Source organism: Herpailurus yagouaroundi, unplaced genomic scaffold, assembly GCF_014898765.1.
Source record: "Herpailurus yagouaroundi ecotype Mexico unplaced genomic scaffold, PumYag 164, whole genome shotgun sequence".
NCBI classification, from domain to species: domain Eukaryota; kingdom Metazoa; phylum Chordata; class Mammalia; order Carnivora; family Felidae; genus Herpailurus; species Herpailurus yagouaroundi.
In genome coordinates, this window is record NW_024412405.1 from 47,587,495 (window position 1) to 47,603,480 (window position 15,986).

Consider the following 15,986-nt stretch of genomic DNA (forward strand, 5'->3'; position numbering starts at 1 on the left):
AGTTCAAATACAGAATAGATATTTGTAAAATTGATTGGATCACATTTTCATATGTCTCAAAGTAGGAAAAATTACCTTTAATTGAGTTATAGTCACTGTACCTTGAAATCTGTTATTAGACAATAATTGAGAAATAGAACATTGAAACAAATCATGGGTTAGAATACCCTTTTAGATACAGTCAAGTTTATTTGCTTCTGTTTCTTTTCTTTTCCGTACCCCTGAAATGCTCAAAATATTCTCAAGTTTAATTTTGCTTAAGACCAAATAAAGTCCTCATTATAATAAATAGTCCTACCTTAATTTACTACTTTGTCTTGTTTCAAGTATCTCCACCCTCCCCCACAAAATTACTAACCGAAGTTTTCAGTTTCAGATAACTTATTCTCACCGTTAATGAAGGACCCAAATGAAGAACAGAGAGTATAGAAAATGCATTTTTAGGATTATTGTGGAGGCATTCCAGAAGGATGCAGAGATCAGTTTAATTCCTCTCTGTTTTGACTACTTCTATTGAGGTTTACATCAGTAGGGTTCATATGTCAATATGAATCAAAAGGTTAAATGTATTAAAATGGACTGGTAAATAATAGGCCATTAAGCGAAGACATTAAAGAAACATAGTGGGACAATCTAATGTGACCTCATATTGTCATATGGAGTACACACTTAAGTACACGCTTAAATTGTGGCGAACATTTTTGTCTAGCACATACTGCCAATTTTCTGAGTTTACATAATAAATTTATTCACTTATGCTATAGTAGATTGCCAAAAAGATAAACTTACCTCATGCTTCAGAGGTAACTGCACAGAGTTTCATAATTAAGCAATTAGTTTATTATTCAGTGACTGCTGTGCACTGAATTATACTAGGACCATAAAGAAGTATACTCCTGCCCTTAAGAAGCTTATACTTGGGAATCTGAAGATAGCTAATGTTTCATTAGAAAAATGCAGTAGTTAAGGCATACAGCAAAATGCATGAGAGGGCACAGAAGAAATTAGTGCTGTTTCAGAGGGAAGTTTCTGAATAAATATTTAAAAATCCATTTGTTTTTCCAGTATTTCTATACATATAAATCGTAGCCTCTTGAATCCTGCAGTTTATTTCTCTGTGTTTGTGTGGGTTCTATGCAGGTACCTTGGACTCTGAGTTGTTCTTTGTGTCTATAATTGACAGAGCACTGAACTGTCTGGTTAGTTTTTATTCTGAATTAATGCAGTGCTTTTTAAATTCTTTGGAGTTTGTCTGCAGTAGAGGGGAACTTCATCTGTAAGCCTCATTTACTCATTTTAACTTGAGAAATATGAAATCTGATTGTGCAAAGAAAAACAAATGATTTCAGCAATGGGTTAGGAAAGATGGAGAGCAGACTAAGTTGTATCTTCCAAGCCCATGTAATAATTATTCACAGATTCCGATAGAATTTCTATGTTAAGTACTTGACTGGTACTTGTTTATAATGTGAATTTAGCTTGTGCAGCTGATATATTTTCAGTGTCATATAGCCATCGTTTTACTTGTAAAAACATCTACTTGTGTTTAGAATGAACATGTTGACTGAAGTGTGAGCTTTGTTTTTTGTTTTGTGTTTTGTTTTTAAAGTATGAGCTTTCTAAAGAATATGCTTCCTTTGGCTTTCAGATATCTTCTCAGTTCCTTCGGCACAATCATGGAGAAGGCATTTTCTGTGATGGCCTTCGAAAAACTTGGATGAGCTTTTATGGTTGGGCCTCAGGCATCACACCTGTTAGGGTCCCTTGAATTTTGTGCTTGGAGTTTTGCAAAAGGGTCAAAGGTGCTTGTTCGAAGTTTAAAAATGCATAAAGTGGTTTTTTCTCCTCATATTTGTGTTCAGCATAGTGATAATTAGCCATAGTGCAATTGTGTACTAGAGGAAATTTAGGTGCTGTGTATTCACATGTGAGCAAACCTGCCTGTTTTCAAGGGCAGAAAGCTGCTTTGCTGCTGGAGTGATGTACATGGGGCATCTTTCTTTCTTTGTCTTGCCGATTAACCTTTTTCCAGGTCGAATGATTTTTCTTTGATCATTTGCTTTGTTCCTAAGATTGCCTTGGAACAGCTCTATTCCTCATATTGAGTATCTTTGAGATTTCTGTTTACGGTTTATTTACTTTGCCCCCTGTTGCGTGTCTGTGCCTTCTAGTCTCCTGCACTGTTTACATTTCTCTCACTATTTATAATTACAGCTCTGGCTGTGCATTTTCCTCATCTTTGTCTGTGGGCTTTGCCAGCCCCAGTCCTTACAGTGCACCTTCTGTTTGCTGCTGCTCTTGAGGAAACCTTCAGCCATCCTAAGCCCTAGATGGACATACACACACTCCTCCAGCTATAACTTTTGTTAAATACTTTATTTCATGCAAGCCTCCTTTTTGATAATTAAGGTAAGAGTAACAAAATGAGCTTACAGTATTTGCTTTCCGAATCATCAGAACTGAGTCCATGCTTTAACACCTAAAGAGAAGTGCCTTACTCGCTGAAACCAAAGGTTAATAACCAGTATTTCTAAAGTATAAAGATGTGCTTGGAGCAAGGAGAAGAATATTTTAGTGCCGATTTTATTGGTATGCTTTTGTTTGCTGATTGCATATGGTACCCATGAGAAGGCAAGTGTTGTCCTACTTGGGACAGCAACTCTGTCTTTTTATAGAAACTGTTCTTATCAAGTCACCAATTTGCCAAAACCAATGTTAATTTATTGGTCATCTTATCTGACCTATTAGAGCCTCTGACTGAGTTGATCACCCTCTCTGTTGAGAAACTTTTCCTCCCATATTTCCTGAGCACCACAATCTTATTTTTCTTCTACCTTTTTGATGCATTTTATACTTAAATTTTTTTTTTTTTGAGTTTACTTATTTATTTTGAGAGAGATAGAGACAGCGTGAGTGGGGAGGGGCAGAGAGGGAGATAGAAAATCCCAACCAGGCTCCATTCTGCTAGTGCAGAGCCAGATGCAGGACTTGAACTCATGAAACTCGGAGCTCATGACCTGAGCCAAAAAACTAAGAGTCACACGTTCATCCACCTGAGCCATCCAGGTGCCCGGATGCCTTTTTACTTTATTTGCCCAGCCTTGAAAGCAAAACCTGCCATTGAAATGCCCCATCAGTTCCTGTATGTCACCTTTCCTTTCTGCTACTCCTATATGGTTCTATGCAAGACCTTGATTTTTATGTACAGTTGCTGTGGTCATCTTTTTCTTGAACCTGGCTGTCCTATATCCAGTTTTCTTCTCCACTTTATTTCGATGCTCATCACTAAAATGTATTTCTAACCCAACTCCCCTGATGTGTCGTTCCAAGCCTCTTTCTCCCATCTTAATGAATGATTTATTTTCTACCTTAATAAATGATAATTCCATCCTTTGAATTGCCCAAGCTAAAAACCTTGGAGTTAATCTTGACTCTCATTTCAGATAGTGATTTTTGTCTTTTCTCATAGCTATATCCCTACTACTGAGAAGTACTGAGGGGGCACCAATAAATAGGCTTTGAGGGAATGAAATGGTTGAGCTAGTAAACAGAAAGTGAATTCTGCATTCTGATGCCCAAAGATAGAGGCTTTAGTTAAATTAGGATGTTTCCAGGAAGGCAGAAGCTCTGTTTTCTTACCCTCATCTACTTCATAGGGAGGTAGATTTTGTCACGCTATTAAACAGTTAGAATGCTAAATACAAATTAATGAAAATCGTATATGCTACACTTTGGGAACATGAAACAGGATGGTGATTCTTTTATGATGAATATCACAATGCCATTATTTCCTTGAGCTTCTGTTAATATCCTCTCCTGACACAGGCTAGGTACCCAATAACTAAACATTTTTTTTTAATGTATTAATGATTCCTAATGTACATTTTAATCTCAGAATTTTAAAAGCAGGGTTTATTCTATTCTCCTCTGAAACCCATTTCTCATAGTGTAATACACTCTGGCTCCATCCACACTGTTGCAAATAGCAAGATTTCATTCTTTTTGTTGGCTGAGTAATATTCCATTGTATATGTATATACACACACCATATCTTCTTTATCCATTCATCAGTTGATGGACATTTGGACGCCATAGTTTTGCTGTTGTTGATGATGCTTCTATAAATGTCAGATTGTGTGTGCCCCTTGAAATCTGTATTTTTGTGTCCTATTATGCTAAGTGAAATAAGAGAAAGACAAATACCATAGAATTTCATTCATTTGTGAACTTTAAGAAACAAAAGAGAAACATAGGGGAAGGGGAAAAAAATCGTAAGAGACTCTTAACTATTGAGAACAAACAGGGTTGATGGAGGTGGGTGGGGAATGGACAGCATGGGTGATGGGTACTAAGGAGGGCACTTGTTCAAATGAGCACTGGGTGTTAAATGTAAGTGATGAAACATTAAATTTTATGCCTGAAATCTTAATTTTACCATATATGATAACTAAATAGAATTTAACTAACACTTGAAATAGCACGCCCCCCACCTCTTTCTTTCCTTGTACTTTATAGCTTTGTTAATGGTACCTCCTCTTGTCTAGTTGAAGAACAAAGGAGAGGGGCTCTCACGAATTCTTTTCTTCTACCCCATGTCCACCCAGCCATCAAATTCTGTCAGTTTTCATAGATTTCAAATGTTCAAGCTCTCATCATTGCTCACTAAAGTTGCTTCTACAATAGTTTCTTAACTAATATTATTACCTCTACTGTTGCCTCTCCTTTACATTCCTTGTAGTTTCTCCTATTTCCAGTTGAACCTGAACTTTCTGACCTGGCATACAAAGCTGTGCCTCATCTGGCCTGTGTCCTTGTCCAACCTCATCTCTAGTGACTCCTGGAGCCGCTCTCTCCTGAACCCTTTGTAATGCAATGGAAGGGCCCAGGGCCCAGGTTTTCTAACCGGTTAATTCCTTAGATGCTGAGAACATCTCATCTCAGTCCTTCACTTCATCAGGCTGCCTTCCTATTTATCTTTAAGAGTCAATGCCGTTACCCAGCTGTCCTTGTTTTTATTTGGTTTCTACACATTCCCAGTATATATATGGAACATATCTCTTCTACATAGTATATTTTTATCATTGATCTATTGTCTTCATGAGGACAGGCAGCATGATCCTGTTCACCTTCATAGTTCGTGAGCCTTTTCCACTGTCTGTAGGAATTGATTTCTATGACATAGATGCTATATTGGCCCCTGCTTCTGCCGGTATGCTATATTAGTTTGAAATTGTGTGATAAAACAAGTCTTTATGTCTGAGTATACATTTTTAAAAACCTAGAAGGAACTCTTTGGTCCTTACCTTGATTACAGAATTTTTTTTGTCTATAAGGAAACATTACATTTTGCTGTGTATTTGCATATTTTCCTAGGCCTGTGTTTACATGACACCAATTTAAGAGTGGTTATAGTTCATGATAATGGCAAATTACCATTAGAATTGGGAAGGGATTTTAGATAATGAACTTAAATTCATTATTTCAGCTTAAGTCAATTTTCTGTTTTTCCTTTTATAGAAAATTGCCCTTTAGGATACTTCCTGGAAAGAATGTGGATTATCCTTTTCCCTTCTTTCTCTTCAATTTCATGCTGCTATTGTTCTACACATATTTACTTTACATTTAGATCCTATTTCCTGCTAATTTTTATGATGCTATTTTTGCTGCATTGAGCCCTTTATAATTTACATCTTTTCAGAAAGCTCGTGATTAATACTAATTTATTTGCTCAAATATAGAGAAATATTATTTAAATGTTCTTTGAGATCTTTTAAAAGTCTATACTATTGCTGAAAAGGTATTTTTGTCGGTACTGGGTAATGACTGACCAGGAGGTGGAAAGAAAGTATTTTAAACCTTGTGACATGAACCAGTTACAGCTGAGTGAATGTGTACTGGAAAGGTAGCCTCTGTTTTTAAGTTTATTCTTTTTTTTATTCTAAGTATTTCCCTTTTCTCTATTTATCTTCTGGCACATTTCCTTCCTCCAGTTTAAATAGTCTTAAGTTTTGACAGTAGAGGCATGCTGGTCAGATTTTAGTATTTAGACATCAAATACAATAATTACGATATATTTCAACCAGCAGGACCTGAGACCCCTGGAGGTGTCTTAATCCAAAAGAGACATTTTAAATTCATATAAACCTTGCCTTAAGGGATGGAGAAAGGACAATTTAGGGAACAGCATGAGGTTAAACATATTGATCAGTAGGCCAGTCATTCTTGTTAAGACTCTGGTAGAGTGTAGACAGAAAAATAGCATCATCATCAACAACAAAGAGTTCTTCACTTCTCTGGAGACCGTCTCTTTTGCTTCCAGTCTCTCTTGCTTCCATTATATGGATTTCAGATAATGAAAGATAGGTTTTAGCCAGGGATACAAAAAAAAAAAAATTCATATCCAGTTTGAAATTTGGGGTGTTAAATAACTGGAAAGTATAGTGATTTTTACATTTTTAGCACTTAAGGTATATACTAAAGGATTTAATTAGCTATGTTATTTCTTTATGCCTTTGGAATAAACATGACCTATATAATTTTTTAATTCTTGCGAAAGTGTAAGAACCATTGCCTGGTTAATTCTAGTAATTAATTGTGCAGTGATAATAAGATAGTTTTTAGTTATAACAACCCCATTGACCAGATTCACGACACTTGCTGACCTTGAAGTGTTTGAAACTTTGGGTTTCTCTCCATGAATGGCAAGTTACTTTACTATGTCAGGTAAGTATTACCTATCCAACAGAGATCTATAATTTTTCTACTAGGACATTCAGTTTATGTTGTATGCACATAGAGCATGGAGTGATTTTCTTGGATAAGAGCTGAACTTTTGGCTAGAGTGAAATTTTTATGGAACAGCTCCAATGCCTAATGTTTCTCTCTCCTCTCCCACAAAAAACCCCCCAAACAAATAAAAAAGAAGAAAACTCCACCGAAACTATATTTCTTATTGAATTTTAATTGACTAAAATAATTTACATACAAATTATTATTCTAATAGATTCTCCTGGGAAGAAAGGTATTTAATGATTCTTGGAACAAAACCTTCATGTTTCAGTTGTATTCCTCTTTCTTTAATGTTGGAATCCAAGCTTAAGTCTCACCGTGCAATCTATTGTAGGTAGCATGTATGCAACTCATCAATGCCCTTGTTACATCTCCTGATGATTTGGACTTCAGGCTTCACATCAGAAATGAATTTATGCGTTGTGGATTGAAAGAGATATTGCCAGTAAGTGCCCTGCAGTCTCCTTATTAATATTTAAATTAGAGGAGTACTTGAATAGGGGGAAATTTAGATAAATTACCTTCAAGAATAATTTATCTGCGGGGGAAAAAGGCTTGAGTATAAAAATCTATTTTTGAAATATAGATAAGATTGGAGTATTAACACTTTAAGTGTTTGAATGCTGTAAATCAAGTAAAATGGTTGGTTTATTGTTTATATGTTTTTCATTAACCTTTTTGCATTATTAAAAATAAAACCGTTAATTGTCATTTCTCTTTCATATCTCTAGAATTTAAAATGTCTGAAGAATGATGGCTTGGATATCCAACTTAAAGTCTTTGATGAGCATAAAGAAGAAGATTTGCTTGAGCTCTCCCATCGCCTTGAAGAGATTAGAGCTGAGCTTGAATATCCTTTTGTTCTGAAGTTACTGACCTATGTAAAATTGTTGCTAAACCCCAAACTAACAAACTTCACACCCCAAGATACTAAACTTCTGAAGCCATTTCTGTATAAACAGTATAAAGCCAAACCTTTATGAATCAGATTGATTTTCATATAAACTTTTCTTAATAGTTTCATGTGTGTTTTTCTGAGTCCATGCATATGGAAATGGACGTTCCAACCCACAAATTCCATGAGGCCTCTTGTGTATGTGTACAGTGTGTTGTTTATTCTTCTCATGTGTGGCACCTCCCCCTCCTCTAGTGCTCTCTAGCATTAGCCTATTGGCCCCTGTCCTACACCTTGGGTGCACACCCCCATGGGCCTTTGTTAACTCTGTGGGTCTGCAGATCTCTGTGCTTTTCCAGAAATCCACCAGGTTCCTGTCCTCCACTGGGGCTTCCCCATGGTGGATAATGCCTGGCACCATCTCTCTTGGTTAGGGCACTCTGTACACCTAATATGGTATTTCCAACCAGCTGCCTGTTACCCTTGCCACCCGAAACATCTTGGCTTGAGAGAGGCAAATGGTTGGAGTTGATTTTGGAGGAGAAGACAGTGCCAGGTGAAGTTACCATTTGCACACAGTTTTCCTCTACTTCAATCCTAACTACCTGTGTGGTACCATATGTTGAGTATACATGATGGTATGGTGTAAGACACACAATAATCTTTTGAAGCCTTACAGAACAGATTCTGTGCTGTGTTATTGGCTGTTTGGTGTAGAGAATAAATAAATTCACATATTCCTTAATCAATGTACTGAAGCATATGATATTTACAACATGGTGTGGAACACAGTTAAGGAAACTAGAGCGGAAGGATATTTTATTTCCATTCTTCAGCATCTTTTGCTGATTCGAAATGATTATTTTATAAGGTAAGAGGAAGCTATGTTCTAATGTTAAATTTCACTAATAAAATTCTATTAATTGTGAAATTCACTTGATGTTTGATTTGGGCAAGCTCATAATTTTTAGATTTTTATTTCTGTCTTAATACTGACTCATGGAATGTGGCATTTCTTCTGGGCATATATTTAGACAGGTGACAGTAAAATGATATTACTGTTATTTTGTAAGCTGCACAGATTCTTGTTACCAAGTTTTCATCTGAATAACAAATGCGAACTAGCAACAAATTACTAATTTATCTTGTGATGGATAATGTTTTCTCATTAGTCTTTAGGTAGTAGGAATGGGGTTGATAAGTTTCTTTTTATAAGTTACATGAAAGGCAGTAAACATTGTTTTTATTAGTATTTAAGTAGCTAGAAAGTGCCTGGGTAATACAGTTGCACTTAATGTTGCTAATGTATCAGAAAAGCTAGACAAATAACATTCAAGTTCGATTATATCTCAGCCATCTTGAGTTTAACAAATTGTTTATTCCATCTGTACCTTATCTATCTGTAGCTGGGCAAGCATATTAACACCTACGTTCCTAGGTGGTTCTGAAGGTGACACATAGTAGCATGGATAAATCTCCTAGCCAAATATCTGGGCACCTGGTGTATGCTCAGTAAATGCTCTCTATATCTGCTTTCTACTTTGTTACTGTTTTATGAGGAAAGTGGAGATCCTTGAATATAAAACCATTTTTGGTGCCTTTAATTTAGCTTTGCTGAGATTCCATTCTCAAATACTTTGGGTAACGTGTCGTTTCTTACTCTGCTTTCATGTGGAAGAATTTGCTAGAGATGTCTCATTTGGGCTGTGTCCCCTGGTTGATGTCAGAGGGTGTAATTCAGGCTTTTGATATATCTGACACGTGAATAGAATAAGAGTCAAAGTCGGGGCGCCTGGGTGGCACAGTCGGTTAAGCGTCCGACTTCAGCCAGGTCACGATCTCGCAGTCCGTGAGTTCGAGCCCCGCGTCAGGCTCTGGGCTGATGGCTCAGAGCCTGGAGCCTGTTTCCGATTCTGTGTCTCCCTCTCTCTCTGCCCCTCCCCCGTTCATGCTCTGTCTCTCTCTGTCCCAAAAATAAATAAACGTTGAAAAAAAAAATTAAAAAAATAAAAAATAAAAAAAAAAAAGAATAAGAGTCAAAGAAAAAAAAAGTTTACGTTCTTTGGGATGAGCACAGATTGCCCATCTTATCTCCTCCTTTTGCAGCACAAACATACTAATATAAAATAAACACTAATACATTGACAAAAATATTAATACAAATATGAATACATTAGTTAAAATCAAAATAGTACATTGATTAATATTTTTAAATATCAGAGGTACTTGCCAGTTATAAAACTGTATTTTTCCCCACATGTATTTAAATTTGAAGCTTCCATTTACTCTAAAGTAAACCTGTCCTTTTTTTTTTTTTTTTTTTTTTTTTTTTTAAGAGAGACAGAGTGAGAGTGGGGGAAAGTCAGAGAGAGGGGGAGACAGAATCTGAAGCAAGCTTCAGGCTCTGAGCTGTCAGCACAGAGCCCAGTGTGGGGCTCAAACTCATGGACAGCAATACTGTGACCTGAGCCGAAGTCAGATGCTTAGCCACCCAGGCGCTCCAGCCCTGTCCTTTTCTTGATCCCTATATGGTTGGTCCTGTCAACCTCTGATTGCTTGATGCTGCTGGATTTTTCAAGAATTCAAGAATATTGTTTGCTTTCAAAGTTTTGAATGTGTCTTAATGTTGCCAGAGGGGGTTCTATATTACTTATGATCCCTTCATTTTTACCCTAATCCCTTAATCTGTGCTGCAGAAGTCCATGCGGTTGTGTCTACCTTTAAAATAGATTGAAAAGCACAACTCTCCTGGGGCATGCTCAGGCAATCCTGTCACTTCAGTGGAATTAAGAGTCTCAGAGAAATATTAAACTGTAGCCGCACCAAAGTGACGTTAGTTATTTTGGTCATTTTTCAAGTAGCACGTTTTTAACTTGATACTTATGTATGTTGCATTCTTCGTGGACTCTTTAAGCCCCAGGACCTTGGTCTTTGTTTCATGTATGGTTGCTGTGAAGGTGTCATTCTTCCTATGATTTCTGTAATCAAGACCATTCCATCTGTTTTTTTTTTTTTTCCCATGTTCCCAAATTCTCATAGGTGGTTATTGTTGTTATTTATTCTTACAGAGAATATATTTTTATTATAAGATTGTGGCAGATTATGATCATTTAGATAGTTTTTCATTCATTTAAAAATTATTTAGCTTTTTATTTAAATACAGTAAAACTGTTTTTGGTGTGCAGTTCTGTGAGTCTTGCTCTTTTGGTTTTAGCTTCATGGTTTTTTGTTGGTTGATTTTCACTGTCTCCGATGGACGTGGACTTTACCTTTTAAAAATCTTTGATTATCTGAACACCTTTTGTTGAATGAACATTCTTAATTCCTATTGATATAAATAAATGTTTTCAGATTTTTAGAAATTGCTTTGCTTTAGAATGCAAGATAGTCCCATTTAAAAGAATTAGCCGATAGGAAAATAAGAAAATTTTCTCACGTTCACATTTGGGACGAAAGGAAATTTTACTGAAATGGAACTCAGTTGGAGAATGTACGTGCAAGGTAACCCCTGCCCCCAAGAAAAATGAAATGTGGAAAGAATATTGGAGTGTGGAGTGGGAGATCAAATTCATTTCTCTAACAAATACTTAATGGCTTACCATGTGCAAAATATTTGCCTAGTTGAATGTGCATGGGAGATAATTTCTGATATTTGATAAAAATACTAAAGAGAAAGTGAAGATGATTTTAAAATTCCTCCAACAAAAATGATATATCAGTGAAGTAATGACAACTTATGTTCATCCCTTAATTAGGTTATTTACATATTCCTCTGACATATTCACTAACTCACCAATATTGCTCATGGTGATTATTTTCTGGATGAACATTTCTAGAATCCAGAAGTACATTATTATTTTGCTAGTGTTGCCTTGAAAGAGATTTTGCAAGAAATTTCAGCTACTTTGTAAGTGAGCTTATCATTGGGAGCTGTGGAGGTGAGAAAACATTTACTGAAATAATGATTTATTTAAAAAGTCCACAAAGTAACCTATGTTATTAATTAATAACTTATGTTATCAAGTCCACAAATTAACCTATGTTGTTAATTTAAAACATGTTTATATTAAAACAACACTAGGATAACATTGAGTAAGAGTAAAAAAGAAATAGAATGCTCCATCTTGATTTTCAAACGTGATTGATATTTTGTACCTGTGTGCAATTTATGTACCTTAATTGTACATGTGGTTGTTATGGCAAGATAGTAGGGAATGGGAGACTATATTTTTGGAAGCAGTGTAGAACATTGAGGAAAGCGTGGTAGTACCTTCTTGCTTTGACATATACCCAAGAACACTGTCTTAAACATTTTTAGTTGATGACAGTCAATGACCATCTTTTGTCTTTGCTAATGTTCAGTTATTTTGGATTTTATTCTGCATAATGGGTCATTTATGAGGTGTGAGGTAAGTAGATTCAGGGCAGTAGAGAAGAAGCTCTAGTGAATAGAAGCGCCGTCACTTACATGGTGAGAAAGATTTGGAGAGGAAATGTGTGCAAAAAGTCACTGAGGGAACAAAGAAGTTGTAGGGGTGGCTGGGGATGAAGGACTGACCTCATTGAGATAGCACCCACCCTTTCTGTCATTTTAGTTTGGTTTTGTTAATAAAATCTAGATATTTTAAATTGATTGGCTTCAGTTTTGTTTTTTAAATTTTTTTTTTTATGTTTCATTTATTTTTGAGAGAGAGAGAGAGGCAGTGTGATCAGGGGAGGAGCCGAGAGAGAGAGGGAGAAGCAGGCTCCAGGCCCTGAGCTGTCAGCACAGAGCCCGAACTGGGGCTCGAACTCACAAACCGTGGGATCATGATCTGAGCCCAAGTCAGATGCTTAACTGACTGAGCCACCCAGGCTCCCCTTGTTGGCTTAAGTTTTAAGGGAGGTTCTTTTGCTTATGGCGAACATAGGTGGACTAAAACCTGTAGTGACAACGTGATCCCTATTTGGGCATTTATTTAAACTCTAATTTTTGAAAAAAATTGTGTTTGGAGTTGTGTTTTGAGCACAAAATACTCATTTGGTACTCTATATATTTTACAGTATCTGTTTTTAATTGGACTCCGCAAACATTCTTAAAGTAGTAAACTGTATAGTTTTAAGACCCAGATAATTTTTTTGAAAAAAATGGATATATTTTGGCTTGTATTAATACAATGAATTAATGGTAGATATTTCAGTATGGTAGAGTGGTAAGTTGATCTCTGTTGAGGTTTGCTTTTAAGCACCTATCACTTCATCTCAGTGCTTTTTTTTTTTTTTATTGCTTACGAATTAAGTCAAGGTTCTGACTTTTGTAAGCAAATCCTCATTAAAACACTGTATGTGCTAAAAGAGTGTAAAAACGTAATGTCTTAATGTCACTAGAAGAAGGAAAGCGAGCACTATTGTATTTACCCTCACTCCCATGTTAAATCTGTCATGCCAGTCGTTGACACTATACAAAGATAAATTATTGAACTCGAAATCAAGCTTACCAAAATACTTGGTTTTGATGTAAAGTTATTCTTATAAATGGAGTGTGCATTTATTCTTTTTCTTGGTTTTAGGCAACAATACTTCAAATTAATTGATGAATGTGTATCTCAGATTGTATTGCATAGAGATGGGATGGATCCAGACTTCTCATATCGAAAGAGACTAGATTTAGATTTAAGTCAGTTTGTCGGTGAGTATTTCTCTAATATTTAAATGGAAACCTTTTATCGTCCCTTGCCCCACAGGTTAACTGCAGTGTCAGTTCTCCTAGTGTGACCTGTAGAGTCCTTAGGGCCCTTGATACCCTTTCAGGGGATCCTAAGAGTCAAAACTGCTTTCATAACAGCACTAAGACATGATTTGCCTTTTCCGTTGTGTTGTTATTTGTGCTGGTGATGCAAGGATGGTGAGTACAACTGGTGGCACTTAGTTAGGAATCACGGCGGTGACCCCAAACCATGTTAGTAGTCCTTGAATTCCTCACAGTAAAGAAAACAGTAAAAACTGCCTTTTTTTTTTAACCTGAGTGTCCTTGATAAAGAACTGAAAGACATTAATTTTATTAAAAATCTCCCCTTGAGTACAAATCATTTCAACATTGCCTGTGACAAAGCGAATTGTACACGTCAAGCACACGTCTGCATACTGAAGTACAGTGAGCAAATAGCTGCGTATGTGCTTGTATTGCGAGCTGAATGGGTTGATTTTTTTTTTACAAGGAATGATTGTCATAAAAACTGTGGCCACTCATGCTTGACTGTCTGGCACACACTTTCTTAAAAAGGAAATAAAGTAATTCTATAATGTCAAGGAAAATGACTGATAGAATTCGTTACCAATGATAAAATTCAAGCTCTCAGGGAAAAATTTGAGTTTTGGAAAACTTGGATCTGCTACTGTTAGCTTGACAGCTTTCCAGTATGCGAATTTTTTTTCTGGTGAGGTCAATGATGATAATAACCCATAGGATTATTTTGATATTGTATAATGAGATGTGCCAACATTTGGAGAATCTACGTGACTCCGCAAACCACTCTTTTCCAAATTCCCGTGCCTGATTACACATTCTGCATGGGTGAAGAATTCTTGGATTTTGAAGTAACAGAGTACAAAACAGTCACTGATAGGTGATTCCACACAGCAAGTAATGTGCAAGGAGTTACCATATGTCAAATTTTGGTGTAACATGAAAAAAGAATAGCCATTTTTTGTGTGAGGTTGAGGTTGTTTTTCTTCATATATTAGAGTTCATAAAGAAGTACGGAGTGTATAGAATGAGAAAAGAACTAGATTATATTAGTGGCACTGATAAAATGCTCATTTTTCTCCACTGGAGGGAAGTAATTAGAAGTTCCTGGTAGTGGGAGGGACAGATATGAGGAAAAATAAAGCAAACTAAAATGTGGGATGATTTTGAATAGGACCTGAAAAGGAAGTTTATTCTACCTGGCCATTAGGAATGTTTTTTCTTGAGTAGACGAGAGGTTTGTTTAAGCATTGAACTCTTGAGAAGGAAATAGACTTTTTGACTACTGCTTGGCTATATAAGTGAAACATATTTACATAGTTACAATAAGTACATTGTATATGTTGATTTTAAATGTTTATAGAAAACTTAGACACACTGCAGAGGACTTATAGTAATAGGTGAGTGAGGATCTGGGGCCAAACTGTAGGAGAGAGAGATGTTGGCAAGTAAATAAAGATAACTTTATATATTATAGTGGAAATCAGTAGATACTGTTTATGTAACAGTGATCGGAGGTTTAAGTATTTAGTGCTACAGAGCCAGGCAATTTAGAAAGCAAAATTATTAAAATAAATGGGATTAGACAGGAAACACCATTTTCATCTTCTATAATAGGAAGCTATCTATAATGTATTAAATAGATGAATCAAGAAATAATGGTGTACACATCTTATTTAGAGTTAAGAAACTAACTGCCAGAATAATCTAATATAGAAAGAACCATAAGAGGTCTCATTTAGGAAGTGGGATTGGGTTTTTAATGTAGTGATTTGGTTGTTACTTTTCATTGTAAGCCCTTCTGTAATATGTTTTTTAAAACCATGTTTATTGCTTTTTTTTTTTTAATTTTTTTTTCAACGTTTATTTATTTTTGGGACAGAGAGAGACAGAGCATGAACGGGGGAGGGGCAGAGAGAGAGGGAGACACAGAATCGGAAACAGGCTCCAGGCTCTGAGCCATCCGCCCAGAGCCCGACGCGGGCCTCAAACTCCCGGACCGCGAGATCGTGACCTGGCTGAAGTCGGACGCTTAACCGACTGCGCCACCCAGGCGCCCCTTGTTTATTGCTTTTATTAAAGAAAGAAGGGAGGGGTACCTGGGTGGCTCAGTCCGTTGGGTGTCTGACTTCGGCTCAGGTTATGATCTCACAGTTCGTGAGTTTGAGCACCGCGTCGGGCTCTGTGCTGACAGATCAGAGCCTGGGGCCTGTTTTGGATTCTGTGTCTCCCTCTCTCTCTGCCCCTCCCCTGCTCACGCTCTGTCTCTGTCTCTTTCAAAAATAAATAAACATTAAAATTTTTTTTTTTTTTTAAATAAAGGATCAACTACAGCATGGAGAATCTATATGAATCACTTCTCCTGCGTAGTGTCTCATCATGTGGATCTATACCGTAGCTTATTTAATCAGTCTGTTACTGATGGACCTTTATTTCCAGATATTGGCCAACAACATTTTAATGAACATTCTTGCTTAAAGGCAAAGTCCTAACAATGCAATTGCTGGGTGAAAGAAAATACATATTTTAAATTTTAATATATATTTTCCTAGTTACTCACCAGCAAAGTTCATGAAT

General features: G+C 36.4%; 1 protein-coding gene across 1 annotated transcript in view; it reads left to right on the forward strand.

The window, feature by feature from the left end:
• DIAPH3 (diaphanous related formin 3) overlaps positions 1-15,986 on the forward strand; it is a 508,696-nt gene that overhangs the window by 160,420 nt on the left and 332,290 nt on the right. The window contains exons 10-13 of the mRNA XM_040487410.1: positions 7,124-7,234; positions 7,521-7,639; positions 8,439-8,555; positions 13,234-13,352. Of these exons, the coding sequence (XP_040343344.1) occupies positions 7,124-7,234; positions 7,521-7,639; positions 8,439-8,555; positions 13,234-13,352 (466 nt within the window). The remainder of the gene's footprint in view (positions 1-7,123; positions 7,235-7,520; positions 7,640-8,438; positions 8,556-13,233; positions 13,353-15,986) is intronic.